Source organism: Dreissena polymorpha, chromosome 5 (genome assembly GCF_020536995.1).
Source record: "Dreissena polymorpha isolate Duluth1 chromosome 5, UMN_Dpol_1.0, whole genome shotgun sequence".
Lineage (NCBI taxonomy): Eukaryota > Metazoa > Mollusca > Bivalvia > Myida > Dreissenidae > Dreissena > Dreissena polymorpha.
In genome coordinates this window covers 107833608-107848661 of record NC_068359.1, presented here as the reverse complement: position 1 = coordinate 107848661, position 15054 = coordinate 107833608, and the positions used below count along the sequence as shown (strand labels likewise).

Below are 15054 nucleotides of genomic sequence, written 5' to 3'. Positions count from 1 at the left end.
TCAAATAATAGAACAACCTTCTGTAGACAATAGAGGTCACAGTTTTCATCCAATCTTTATGAAATTTGGTCAGAATGTTTATCTTGATGAAATCTGGGTTGGGATTTTATTTGGGTTATCTGGGGTCAAAAACTAGGTCACTAGGTCAAATAATAGAAAAACCTTGTGTAGACATTAGAGATCACAGTTTTCATCCAACCTTTATGAAATTTGGTCAGAATTCTTGATGAAATCTGGGTGGGATTGTATTTGGGTCATCTGGGGTAAAAATCTAGGTCAAATAAATAGAAAAACCTTGTGTTGACAATAGAGGTCACAGTTTTCATCCAATATTTATGAACTGTGGTCAGAATGTTTATCTTGATGAAATCTGGATTGGGATTGTATTTGGGTCATCTAGAGTCAGGAACTAGGTCACTAGGTCAAATCATAGAAAAACATTGTGTAGACAATAGAGGTCATAGTTTTCATCTGATCTTAATGAGTCAGGTGAGCGATTCAGGGCCATCATGGCCCTCTTGTTTACTTGTATTGCTGCTTCAGTGCTGAAGCTATACTAACATACCAGTGTGTAAAATTATACGCCTCATATTTTGGTTCATGCGCTCATAAATGGCGTTTCAGTCAAAAAGCGAACTGTGGGGGAATTAGTGTCCTTCAGAGACTTTATAAGATCGAGTTTGAATATTGTCGAAACTAAAGGCCTTAACAAAAAACGATGTTTTTTTCATGCCCAAAGATATGCCCTTTTACATGCTAACTACTTTAATATTTCTTAAGGACTTTAATTGAACCTTGAAATATGTTATCACCATGTTAATTAATAAGTGCAGGATGTTATTTTGATAAACAGTAATATATTTGTTTTGGACTTGATATTTAACATAGCCATAAGCATGGCTGCAATGTCTGTGAAAAAGTGAAATAGGCGTTCAAAGTCTGCTTTATTACAAAGATCTAGTGTTTTTTCTGATAGGATTTCCTAGGAAGTTCTTAGTTTTTGCAATGATATCCAGTAGTTATTTTCTACTTTTTAGCTCACCTGAGCGATAGCTCGGGGTGAGCTATTGTGATCACTCACCGTCCGGCGTCCGTCCGTCCGTCTGTCTGTCTGTAAACAATTTATAAACATCTTCTTCTACTAAACCATTGAGCCAATTTCAACTAAATTTCATGTGGAGCATCCCTAGGTCATGGGACAAAAGAATTGTTAAAAAAAATTTGATCACATAACCAAGATGGCCGCCATGACCATATATGGTAAAAACCTTAAAAAATCTTCTTGTCAGAAACCGCTCATCAGATTTTCAAAAAATTTCACAGGGATGACCTTTAAAGGCTCCCCTGAAAAAGTTGTTTAAAGAAATTTGATTCGTCAAAAAACATGACCGCAGGAGCTCGTTGAACTTTGCATGTTTATTCGTTTTTGCCTATTTTGTGAAAACTTTCAAAAATCTTCCACATTTTTTGTCCGATCCTTTTAAATTTGCACAGTGTCTTTATATCAATGAGGACACGAACCCTACAAAAAATGAGCATTATTGGTCCATGAAGTACAGAATTACCTCCACTTGAATTGAGAAAATGGTGTTTATGCAATAAAGTCCAAATTTTTCATCCAATTCTTTCCAAACTTGTAAGGATTTAGCATGGTTCAATCAAGGGAAACAACTACGGTTTATGCATGTTCTATTTATTACAGATTTGCCTCCCTTAAATTCATTCAAAATCTCATTTTACAGCAGAGATTCCAAATCTGACCTGTAAATGAGCCCCATATTTACTGCCAGTGCTAGGTTACCTTTTCCCATTTGATCATTCTTAAGTATTGGTCTTGTAATGCTGCTACTGCTTCTGCTACTGCTACTGCTACTACTACTACTACTACTACTACTTCTACTACTACTACTACTACTTCTACTACTACTACCACTACTACTACTACTACTACTACGACTACTACTACTACTACTACTACTACTACTACTACTACTACTACTACGACTTCTACTACTACTACTAGTACTACTACTACTAGTACTACTACTACTAGTACTACTACTACTACCACCACCACCACCACCATCACCACCACCACCACCACCACCAACGTCTACTATACTACTTCTACTACTACTGCCACACTACTACTACTTTTACCACTACTACTACTACGGCTACTACTACTACCACTACTACTACGACGACTACTACTACTGCTACTACTACGTAACGACGACTACTACGACGACTACTACGACGACGACTACTACTACTACTACTACTACTACTACTACTACTACTACTACTACTACTACTACAACTACTATTACTACTACTACTACTACTACTACTACTACTACTACTACTACAACTACTACTACTACTACTACTACTACTACTACTACTACTACACCACCACCACCACCACCACCACCACCACCATTCACAGTGACAAAAAACGTATTCACACAATGGCTGCTACTACAACTTATAGCCCATATAGGGGGGCATGCATGTTTTACAAACAGCCCTTGTTTCTATGGGATTTTAACCACAACTGTTCATGTTTATCTCCGACACATATTTTTAGGTCACCTGTCATGAAGTGACACGGTGAGCTTATGTGATCGTGTGATGTCCGGCGTCCGTTGTGCGTGCCTGCGTGTGTCCGTCCGTCAACAATTTGTTTGTGTAGACAGTAGAGGTCACAGTTTGCATCCAATCTTGATGAAATTTGGTCAAAATGTTTATCTTGATGAAATCCAGTTTGGGATTGTATTTGGGTCATCTGGGGTCAAAAACAAGGTCACTAGGTCAAATAATAGAACAACCTTCTGTAGACAATAGAGGTCACAGTTTTCATCCAATCTTTATGAAATTTGGTCAGAATGTTTATCTTGATAAAATCTGGGTTGGGATTTTATTTGGGTCATCTGGGGTCAAAAACTAGGTCACTAGGTCAAATAATAGAAAAACCTTGTGTAGACATTAGAGATCACAGTTTTTATCCAACCTTTATGAAATTTGGTCAGAATTCTTGATGAAATCTGGGTGGGATTGTATTTGGGTCATCTGGGGTAAAAATCTAGGTCAAATAAATAGAAAAACCTTGTGTTGACAATAGAGGTCACAGTTTTCATCCAATATTTATGAACTGTGGTCAGAATGTTTATCTTGATGAAATCTGGATTGGGATTGTATTTGGGTCATCTAGAGTCAGGAACTAGGTCACTAGGTCAAATCATAGAAAAACATTGTGTAGACAATAGAGGTCATAGTTTTCATCTGATCTTAATGAGTCAGGTGAGCGATTCAGGGCCATCATGGCCCTCTTGTTTAATGTAGTATTTCCATTCTTGTATTAGAATACAGATTAAGGATATGAATCCTATCCCTGGTTGTACAGCCTCACGCTGTCCCTGGTTGTACAGCCTCACTGCTTTATAAATCCTATCCCTGGTTGTACAGCCTCACTGCTTTATAAATCCTGTCCCTGGTTGTACAGCCTCACTGCTTTATAAATCCTGTCCCTGGTTGTACAGCCTCACTGCTTTATAAATCCTGTCCCTGGTTGTACAGCCTCACTGCTTTATAAATCCTGTCCCTGGTTGTACAGCCTCACTGCTTTATAAATCCTGTCCCTGGTTGTACAGCCTCACTGCTTTTTCAGATGGTGTTCAATGGGGCTAGTGCTGGCAACATGTCCCCGAGGTTTGTGACGCCCAAAGTTTCCCCGGGCAGCGCAGGCAGGGGCTCTCAAAGGCCAGCCAATCAGAACAGGGCTGGGGTGAGTGCCTTATTGCTGCATTTGAGCTGCATTATACACTGTAACTCCAATATAGTGCGGTCCGTTAACGCTGTGTCCAATATAACGCGGGGGGTCCTTGGATCCCTTTTTTTCTCTATCCTTCCATTTCTGATTCAAATCCATGTTATGCAACTTCATGTATTTTCATAAATTCAAAGAAGCCGGCGATCACAGCTTGATTGCTTTTTCCGTCCATTTAACTGATTTTAATCAATTAGAGGTTAAACGACACTCGACAGCTAATTGGTGTTAATGTGTTGTGTAATGCCAATAAAGGTGTGAAAACTCGTGAGTCGGTGTTTATTACATGTATTCCCTATCAGAGTGGTTCGGTGCGCTAATTTCAATAAGGCAAGTGCAAGCGGAATAATTATCAAATTAAAGTTATTTAAAACGATTACCTGTTTATGTTTTGTATTTATCGTGTATTGTATTTCATTGTATAAACTCTGGCTGTGTAAATGTGTTATCGTTTATTATATGCTACACATGCTTGATAAATAAAAATATCTTTGTGTGTGTTTAATGTTTCAGTACGTATACGAAAAATAAATTTAAAAATCCTGGCGATTTATTTACATGCTAACACATTGTAATAGTTAACAGAGATCCACTTAAATTTTTGCCCGTTATCAGAAATTCCATGGAAAGCACGTTTTTTACATGCTGCGTATGACGCAATATAACATTTCTTTGTACATGTATCGTATTGCATTCAATCTAAATTTAAATTCGCTCGTCCAATGAAAGCTGTGTCCCATAATGCACTGTACTAATTTTTCTGAAAAATGGCATAGGCATATGAATTTGTTTACGAAGTTCGTAAACATATTTCGTGTCATAAATGTTAAACTTTTTTTTCGTAAGTGATGTAATTATATTGGATTATCGGATAAATGTGCACATTAGAAAACGGTATGTATACTGTTATCGTTCTATTCGGTTTATATGCATGTATTTGCGGATGACAACACAGCATGACAATACACAGGACCTATATTATAGGCTATACTATACCTGTTTTTATAGCCCCTTAAATAAATTAGCTCAAAACTTATAACGCTGTCCAATTATAACGCTGTTGCGTGGCTTGGACCCCGTCATCCGCGTTATATTGGAGTTACAGTGTAGCAAAACTGTGCTTAATACATGTTCGGAAAGTGTTGTTCCATATTAGCCTGTGCAATACACATAGGCCAATCAGGGGCAACACTAAATTTTTATAAAATTTAAGGAAGTCTTCATAATTAAAGTCCAGTTTAGGCGGAAAGTGTTGTTCCATATTAGCCTGTGCAATACACACAGGCCAATCAGGGGCAACACTAAATTTTTATAAAGTTTTAAGGAAGTCTTCATAATTAAAGTCCAGTAGGCGGAAAGTGTTGTTCCATATTAGCCTGTGCAATACACACAGGCCAATCAGGGGCAACACTAAATTTTTATAAAGTTTTAAGGAAGTCTTCATAATTAAAGTCCAGTAGGCGGAAAGTGTTGTTCCATATTAGCCTGTGCAATACACACAGGCCAATCAGGGGCAACACTAAATTTTTATAAAGTTTTAAGGAAGTCTTCATAATTAAAGTCCAGTAGGCGGAAAGTGTTGTTCCATATTAGCCTGTGCAATACACACAGGCCAATCAGGGGCAACACTAAACTTATATAAAGTTTTAAGGAAGTCTTCATAATTAAAGTCCAGTAGGCGGAAAGTGTTGTTCCATATTAGCCTGTGCAATACACACAGGCCAATCAGGGGCAACACTAAACTTATATAAAGTTTTAAGGAAGTCTTCATAATTAAAGTCCAGTAGGCGGAAAGTGTTGTTCCATATTAGCCTGTGCAATACACACAGGCCAATCAGGGGCAACACTAAACTTATATAAAGTTTTAAGGAAGTCTTCATAATTAAAGTCCAGTAGGCGGAAAGTGTTGTTCCATATTAGCCTGTGCAATACACACAGGCCAATCAGGGGCAACACTAAACTTATATAAAGTTTTAAGGAAGTCTTCATAATTAAAGTCCAGTAGGCGGAAAGTGTTGTCCTGATAAGGCAAATCTGGGGCAAAATTTTACATACATGACTTACATACCCAGTTTTGTCAGAACAAGGCTAATTTAATTGAAGGTTTGCTTGGTTCTTAGACTTTGTGTAAGTTTTATGTCCTCTTTGCAACATTACTAAACGAACAAGTGTCGGCAACTGTGGTACACATTTAAGTGGATATCTTAGTAATATCATTGAATTAGCTTATTATGTGTTTTGAACCACTAATAATAATTTGTTCTGGAAGAAACTAGGTGCCTTGAATATAAAGTATAAAACATGACCAAATACATATGGCATACATAAGACTGTTGAAGAAAACTTGTGTTTTTACTTAAGTTCCAGTACATCTATTTCTCAAAAATAGATTGTATATTTTTCGCAGAAGCCAGTCTATTTTCTATTCCACAGGCTTCAAACCAGAATAGTAATGCATCAAATTCAGTGTTTGAAGACGTGTGGAAACAACTGCAGACATCTGCACCGCAAGATGCTGCAGGTGACAAGGGGACATCACTGGCCCAGGCATCAGCTGTTCTGCCAAGAGTGACCTCCCCTGAAAATTCAAAATCCACAGAAGCAAGCACCAAGATAGATGTTCAGGCCCTTTTTACACAGGCCAGTAAGGCCAGCGATATTGGAAATAAGCCAAGTGGGTCTGCGGGGCAGGCAGTAACGAATAATGAGTTTACAGCAATGCTGAGGTCTTTGGAAGATACACATGTTTCGGTGGAATCTTCAAGCCATAAAAAAGCCGATGTAAGTGAATTGTCCATTTTAGTTCTCATTTTGTAAGTTTTATTATTATCACTATGATTTTGATTGTCATTTAAGTTTGAATTTTAGAGGAAATCTGTGTTGTTAGTTAATATTTATAAAAAAAAATGAGTGTGTATTGTATCATTTTATCAAATATTTTTCATGATTTAGGATGAATCTTTGGCGATCAAGAAATTGTTGCACATGGATGAAGACAAGACAACTGCAGAAAAAGTGGTTGACACTGTGAACCCACCAAAGAGTTATGGGAGACAACTCTCAGTGCAGGAGTTATTTGAGGGAGCAAAGAAGCAGACCCCAATGGAACCCCCGTGGTCTGAAAAACATGCACAGCCCAGGAACAATGAGGCGAGTGCCCAAGCTAAGGGTCCTTTACCACAGCAACAGCATCAGCAACAACAACAGCAGCAGCAAGGTGGCTTCCAAGGCAAAAAAGGCTACTCCAGACCGGCCAATCTGAATCCAGCAAGTCATCGGTAGGTTGTGTGGAAGAGTTGTCGGAGTATTGGTTTCAAGTATGTATTAATGATAATTCCTTGAAATGATTATGTAATTGCCTCTACAGGGTTCCCAGCCAACCTGGAAATCAGGGAAAACCTGGAAAAAGACTTCCTTTTTCTAGTCAGAGAAAAGTCAGGGAATTTGGGAAAAGTTTCTGAAATCAGGGAAAATCAGGGAGTGTGTCAGACTTTCCGGACTTGTGTCGAAAATTCCATACAATTAAATCAGCAAATCAATTCCTCTGCATGGCCATGGTGGCTTTGTAGTATACATGTAGCTTAGTGTACTATTAGTAAATACCTACTTCTTCTAGGATGGCTGTGAGGGGAGATGGGAGGCCATTGCAATACAATTACATAAATATAAGACATGTTATTGTCTGCAACTGCTATTTATTGAGGGTGTCTAAAACAAGAAATAGGTTGAAATTATTATCCTGGAATTTTTATTTTTCATCAGGGAAAAATCAGGGAAAAGTCAGGGAATTTTGTTCATACAAAAAGCTGGGAACCCTGCTCTACCATGAGGTCTTGTTAATTACTTTTAACATTAATATGTAGTCTTGATTAGTGTCTGTTATCAGTACATGTATTTACTTGTGATTAATGGTATGTTATGACAGTGTAAATTCACTTTTAATATTACAATAATTAGCTTTGATAAATGTAAAATAGAACCATTGAAATATAATCATTCATCTATCATGTCCTCTTGGTCAAATTAAGAAACACATTTTACTGGTATATTGAAATACTGCTATGCGCGTAGAATAACTTTCAATGCTGGAACCGAATTTTGAAGGCCCTTGCAAACAGTTTGGATCCAGATGAGACGCCACAGAACCTGGTGGTTTTTATTCTGTTTTTTATTCTGATAGTATTCTTTGAAAATAATCGAAGAAAATGCTAATTTTTGAAATTCTGCAGACGACATTTTAGCAGACGACATATTTCCCAGCATGCAAAGGGTTAAGGCTGTTTCTGCTGTTTCTCTTACAGGAACCCTGTGATGGAGCTGTTGACGTTATGCCAGTCTTTGCAGTTGAAGCTGCCACTGTATGACTATATTCCTAAGGTAACCTAGTACTAAAAAATAAAATTCATTTTAGAGTGAAGACAATTGCTATGTTTTTACCTTTTAAAGCCTAAAGGGCTACAGTATCAAATTTAATGCTCAGTGGATGTTGTTGTTGGGTAATGATTGTTTTAAAAAGGGGTCATACAGTTAATAAATCTACTAGTATGTGATTTATTTCTGCTATTTCTGTCTGTCACATAGGTGCCATTAGGCGATTTTTGCCCTCTTGTTTATGTGTTTAGCATCTTTGTTATAATATGCCAACACAACTCTGAAATTACTAGTGAGTACTAAAGTGCTTCAAAATGAGGTCCAAAAATTGTGTGTAGCTTCTGGGTATGTATGTCAATACTAATAGTTTGTTTGAGAGTGGAAAGTTCTTCTTTGTTGTTGAAGAATGTTAGGTTCTTATTTGTTGTTTCAGAATGTGAGGTTCTTGTCTGTTGTTTCAGAATGTCAGGTTCTTCTTTGTTGTTTAAGATTGTGAGGTTGTTGTTTGTTGTTTAAGATTGTGAGGTTCTTCTTTTTGTTTAAGAATGTGAGGTTCTTCTTTGTTGTTGAAGAAGTTGAGGTTTTTGTTTGTTGTTTCAGAATGTTAGGTTTTTATGCCCCTGGTAGGGTGGCATATAGCAGTTGAACTGTCTGTCAGTCAGTATGTCAGTCTGTCAGTCCGAAAAAACCTTTTAACCTTGGCCATAACTTTTGCAATATTAAAGATAGCAACTTGATATTTGGCATGCATGTGTATCTCATGAAGCTGCACATTTTGAGTGGTGGAAGTTCAAGGTCAAGGTCATCCTTCAAGGTCAAAGGTAAAACAATCATTATTTCAAAGCAGCGCAATAGGGGGCATTGTGTTTCTGGCGAACACATATCTTGTTGTTTGTTGTTTCAGAATGTGAGGTTCTTGTTTGTTGTTTCAGAATGTGAGGTTCTTGTTTGTTGTTTCAGTATGTGAGGTTCTTGTTTGTTGTTTCAGAATGTGAGGTTTGTCTTTGTTGTTTCAGAATGTGAGGTTCTTCTTTTTGTTTCAGAATGTGAGGTTCTTCTTTGTTGTTGAAGAAGTTGGGGTTCTTGTTTGTTGTTTCAGAATGTGAGGTTCTTGTTTGTTGTTTCAGAATGTGATGTTCTTGTTTGTTGTGTTAGAATGTGAGGTTCTTGTTTGTTGTTTCAGAGTGTAAGGTTTTTCTTTGTTGTTTCAAAATGTGAGGTTATTATTTGTTGTTGAAGAATGTGAGGTTATTCTTTGTTGCTGAAGAATGTGAGGTTATTCTTTGTTGTTGAAGAACGTGAGGTTCTTCTTTGTTGTTGAAGAATGTGAGGTTCTTCTTTTTTGCTGAAGAATGTGAGGTTCTTCTTTGTTGCTGAAGAATGTGAGGTTCTTCTTTGTTGTTGAAGAATGTGAGGTTCTTCTTTGTTGTTGAAGAATGTGAGGTTCTTCTTTGTTGTTGAAGAATGTGAGGTTCTTCTTTGTTGCTGAAGAATGTGAGGTTATTCTTTGTTGCTGAAGAATGTGAGGTTATTCTTTGTTGTTGAAGAACGTGAGGTTCTTCTTTGTTGTTGAAGAATGTGAGGTTCTTCTTTTTTGCTGAAGAATGTGAGGTTCTTCTTTGTTGCTGAAGAATGTGAGGTTCTTCTTTGTTGTTGAAGAATGTGATGTTCTTCTTTGTTGCTGAAGAATGTGAGGTTCTTCTTTGTTGTTGAAGAATGTGAGGTTTTTCTTTGTTGCTGAAGAATGTGAGGTTCTTCTTTGTTGCTGAAGAATGTGAGGTTATTCTTTGTTGTTGAAGAACGTGAGGTTCTTCTTTGTTGTTGAAGAATGTGAGGTTCTTCTTTTTTGTTGAAGAATGTGAGGTTCTTCTTTGTTGCTGAAGAATGTGAGGTTCTTCTTTGTTGTTGAAGAATGTGAGGTTCTTCTTTGTTGTTGAAGAATGTGAGGTTCTTCTTTGTTGTTGAAGAATGTGAGGTTCTTCTTTGATGTTGAAGAATGTGAGGTTCTTCTTTGATGTTGAAAAATGTGAGATTGTTATGCCCCCAAAGGAGGGCATATAGTGATCAGACTGTCTGTCCATCTTACTTTGCGTTGAGGTTTCGAAAAAAATGCTCATAACCCTTATGTCCCTGCAGATAGCAACTTGATATTTGGCATTCATGTGTGTCTCATGGAGCTGCATATTTTGAGTGGTGAAAGGTCAAGGTCATCCTTCAAGGTCAAAGGTCAAAAAACAAATCCAAGGGAAGTAATTAGCTTTAAAGGGAGATAATTATCTGTATCTGCCAAATGATTTTTTTTTAAATAAATCAAAGCGGCGCACTAGGGGGCATTGTGTTTCTGACAAATAAGATTGTTTTAGAATTTGTGTTTGTTAAAGATAAGGAAGTTTTTTTGTATCAGAGCAGTAAATTCTCTGTTGTTTCAGAAATGGAAGTTCTACTTTGTTTAGAAACTGGCAGTTCTTCTGTGTTTTTTGTCCTAGTCCTTTTATATGCGTGTTTTTGTTTCAGAATGGGAAGTTTGTCTGTGTGGTGTCACTGGTGAACGGCACCCGGTTCCAGGGCTCTCTGTGCAACAGCAGGGAGGAGGCGGCAGAGTCAGCAGCCAGCGTCGCTCTTCTACAGATGGTAGGTGTCAGCAGTCTTTGGCTAAAGTTTTTGGCTCACCTGAGCACAACGTGCTCAAGGTAAGCTTTTGTGATTGCCTTTTCCCCGTCATCCATTATCAACATTTATTTGTTAACACTTTAGAGGCCACATTTAAAGTTTGATCTTCATGAAACTTGGTAATACTATTTGTCCCAATGATATCTTTAATGTGTTCAAAACAGGGTCATGCTAAGTAAAAAACCAGGTCACTGGGTTAAGTTTAGAAAAAAAGCTTGTTGACACTCATTTATAGTGAAGTCTTCATGAAACTTTGTCAGAACATTTGTTCTTATGATATCTCCACTGAGTTAAAAAATGGTTTTGGTTGGTTGAAAAACATGGCCCTCAGGGGTGGGGCAGTTTTCCTTATGTGGCTATAATAAAACCTTGTTAACACCCTGGAGGTCACATTTAAAGTCCAATCTTCATGAAACGTGGTCATAAAATTTGTTCTTATTATATCTGGGCAAAGTTCGAAAAATGGTTCCGGTCCGTTAAAAAACATTTCTTGTGGGGCAGTTTTCCATATATGGCTAAAATAAAATCTTGTTAACACTCTAAAACTCACATTTATAGTTCAATCTTTATAAAACTTTGTCAGAAAATGTGTGGTGTTTGCCTGATATTGCTATGGTAAAACCTTGTCAACATTTTTGAAGTCTCATTTGTAGACCAATCTTCATGAAATGTGGTCAGAACATTTGTTGTAATGATAGCTCGGCTGAGTGCAAAAATGGTTGCTGTTCGTCGAAAAACATGGCCGCCAGGGACAGATCAGTTTTCCTCATATGGCTTTAGTGAAATAATCTAGGAGATTTATTTTAAGTCAAATTGCCATGAAAATACTCAGAATTTTAATTAAGTGAGGTAAAGTATGGTTCCAGTCCCTTGAAAAACATGACTGCCTGAGTCTGAGCAGTTGTCCTTATATGGCCCTACTAAAATCTTGTGAAATCGCTATCGGCCACTTTGCCCTTTTTCACGAAACTTGGTCAGAACATTTTTCACCATTAAATCTCAGCTGAGTTTCAAACTGGGCATAAGCACTTAAAAACTAGGTCACAAAGTCAAATAAAAAAAGCATTGTTACACTTTAGAAGTCACTTTTTTGTCCAATATTTATGAACCCGGGTCAGAACATTTGTTCTTATGATATCTCAGCCAAGATTTAAAAAAAAATGTGCCTAGTCCATGAATCTTTATGTTTTTTAAAGTATTTAATGATTATAAACTCCACCTTCTCACAAAAGTTAAGTTCTTTTGGGTCTCAGATGAGCACCTTAGGGCCCATTGCTCTTTTTCAATGTTATTAGATTCCGGTAGAATCTAAACTACATGCATTTGATGTACCGTAGGGGATAATTCTATGCTCATTACTGATGATGGTAGGTCTAATATAGGTGGTAGGTCTAATGTCATGGGCTTACTTTTTTAATAAAAATTGTGTGCAATACATGTACACTGTACATGTGTTCTAAACTATTTTGCAAGGCAAACAGTAAAGCACAGACTTTTTAAATCCAGTAAAAGCACTAAAATTCTTGGCATAGGCATTTTGGGCAATTTTAATTCAGGAGATATTTGGGCTGTCTTAATTTGCGGGCAAATTAAAAAAAAAAGTGAACTGCAAAATTATTTTTCCTTTTCATCAGAACCACAACAAAATAAGACAACTTGTTGGGTGAAAAGTCTCTTGGACTGATAACATGAAGTGCTGACCAAGTCACTTTGGCACAAAATCTAGAGGATACGAACGATTATGCATAGTTTGTTTTGCGTTTACTTGGGAGTAAACAAAAACAGCCATTTATTTTGTCATCAACATTTCTAAGGTCAAGGTCCATGGGGATTGTGGAATGTAATGCATTTGTGCGTAATATCTTCAGCATGCTTTGACCTTAATGCTAACTGATATGATGGTTACTAGAGTTAAAAAAGACACTTATTGATTATGATCTTAACAGGTCAAAGGTCAAGGCCACATTGATTTTGATGTTAACAGGTCGAAGGGATGATTGTTACATGGTATGAAAATAAGCTGCTAATTGATTTTCAGGTCAAGGTTAAAGGTCAATTTCATAGCTCTTGTGATGTGAAATTGTTTCTACGTACGATCATGAGAATGTTGAAATCTTTGATCATATAAACTCTTATGTTGCTTTTTCATGAAAGTAATAAATCTTGCTCATACATAATTTAAGTTAATGCCATTTGTTAATTTGTATGTTTAATTTTTTTAAATTAAATTAACATAATGACTGTCAACCCTACATTTGTTATGTGTGCAGTGACATTTATTGGAGAGTGTGTACACACGATTCTTGTTTGTAAATATGACTTAGGTACCTGTTTCCAAGTGTAATTTAGAAGTGTTTGTTACAATGTTGATTTGCCCCTTAATATTGACCCCCTTCTATTGTGTGTGTTCCCAGCGTGTTAGCATGCAGCAGGCTGCTGTGATGTCGATGCCAGGGTTCAGACAGCAAGGCCTCCCACAGCAAGGTCGCCAGTTCTCGTCTGCCAACTCAGCGTTCAGTCCTGTCAGCCAGCCACCTGGTGAGCAAACACTTATTCAGTATAGAAGGAACACATATCCAGTATAAGTGAGCTTCATTTGGGGAAAACTGGATTCACTGCATATGCATAAAGTGACTGCACAAACTAATCAGAGACGACACTATTCGCCTGAATTGGATTTTCTCAGCGCGTTGCTCATATTAACATCTTTGTGGCATTATGGTCTCAGTGGCGTAGTGGGTATAGAGTCCTAGCCATAAGGATATCCTAGGTTTTATCAATATCTTCTCTGAAAACATAGTACTGGTTCTAGCCAGAAAACAAGTTAAGGGGTGTCCAAAGCTTTGGATGAAATCAATTAATATGTTTAAATGAATGCTATGCATTAACATTTCCAAGCTAATGTTTGTTTGACAGAGTCAAAATAATCTTTAACGTCGACATCACATTTGTATACTGGACATTATTGTTACAAGTTTCATTCATTCTGTGAATTAATCTGATTTGGTTAATCTAAATATTTGCACTGTTTAAAATTTGTCAAATTTTCAGGAATGTATGGACACCAGTACCCAAGGGGACAGTTTCAAGGATTTCAACAGCAAAGGCCTAATTATGGGAATCACAGTCACCAGCAAAACTACTGGGGAAGGCCCCAGAGTGCACCTCAAGCAGCCAATCATTATGCAGCTTACCAGCAGCAGAGCAGGCCAGCCAATCAGCAGGGCTTTCACAACCAGCGGCATACAGCCAATCAGCAGAGTTCTTACGGTCAGGACCAGACTGGATCAGCCAATCAGAATGAAGGAAACAAAGCTGAAAGTGTGCCATATGTTCAGCAGACAGCCAATCAGCCAGCTAAGAGCAAACCAACCAGTGTTGTTACTCCATTTGTGCCCCTCCAGGTTAGTTTGATTTTACATAATTTACCTAATGTATACTTAAGTTGTAAGGTAATGCAATTTATGCAATAAGTTTTTGAAGAGACTGTTCTCTTAAGAGCAAAGATTTTGGTTGGGTGGTCTGTTGGTTGGTTGGTCTGTCTGTCGCTCCGTATTAAGTGTCCGCTCTCTAATTCAAGTTGTTTTCATCCGATCTTCACCAAACTTGGTCAGATGTTGTATCTAGAAGATGTCTAGGTCAAGTTAGAATATGGGTCATGTCGGGTCAAAAACTAGGTCACGGGGTCACTTAATGCGTTTAAATATTGAGCATGTTGTCCGCTCTCTAATTCAAGTAGTTTACATCTGAGCTTCATCACACGTGGTATCTAGATGATGTTTGGGTAAAGTTCGAACATGGGCCATGCCGGGTCAAAAACTTGGTCACGGGGTCACTTAATGCGTTTTAAAAATTGAGCATGGTGTCTGCTGTTTTATGTGAAGACAACATGCAAAATATTCTGTTTCAATGCGGCATGTGGGGGTATTCGTCAAGTCTGTGACAAAGCTCTAGTTCAAATTAAAAGCATTGTTTTGTGGTAAAAATGCCACAGATACTGACAAAGTAAGCAAATGCTCACATTGAAAATTATATATACATTTATTTGAAATTAAATACAAAATACAGCATGCATGTATTGAATAAACAAAATGACAAAGTTATTTTCCATACCCCAGATTTAAGCTTGATATATTCTAACTTAAATAACCATTTGACTTCCACAAAAAAATTTGTCAAGT

At 37.4% G+C, this 15054-nt stretch overlaps 1 protein-coding gene across 1 annotated transcript in view; it reads left to right on the top strand.

Annotated features, from left to right (window-relative positions):
• Positions 1 to 15054, top strand: part of LOC127880721 (5'-3' exoribonuclease 1-like) — a 92502-nt gene that overhangs the window by 75536 nt on the left and 1912 nt on the right. The window contains exons 30-36 of the mRNA XM_052428078.1: positions 3674 to 3790; positions 6266 to 6613; positions 6785 to 7110; positions 8134 to 8209; positions 10718 to 10834; positions 13288 to 13411; positions 13925 to 14277. Coding sequence (XP_052284038.1) covers positions 3674 to 3790; positions 6266 to 6613; positions 6785 to 7110; positions 8134 to 8209; positions 10718 to 10834; positions 13288 to 13411; positions 13925 to 14277 — 1461 coding nt within the window. The remainder of the gene's footprint in view (positions 1 to 3673; positions 3791 to 6265; positions 6614 to 6784; positions 7111 to 8133; positions 8210 to 10717; positions 10835 to 13287; positions 13412 to 13924; positions 14278 to 15054) is intronic.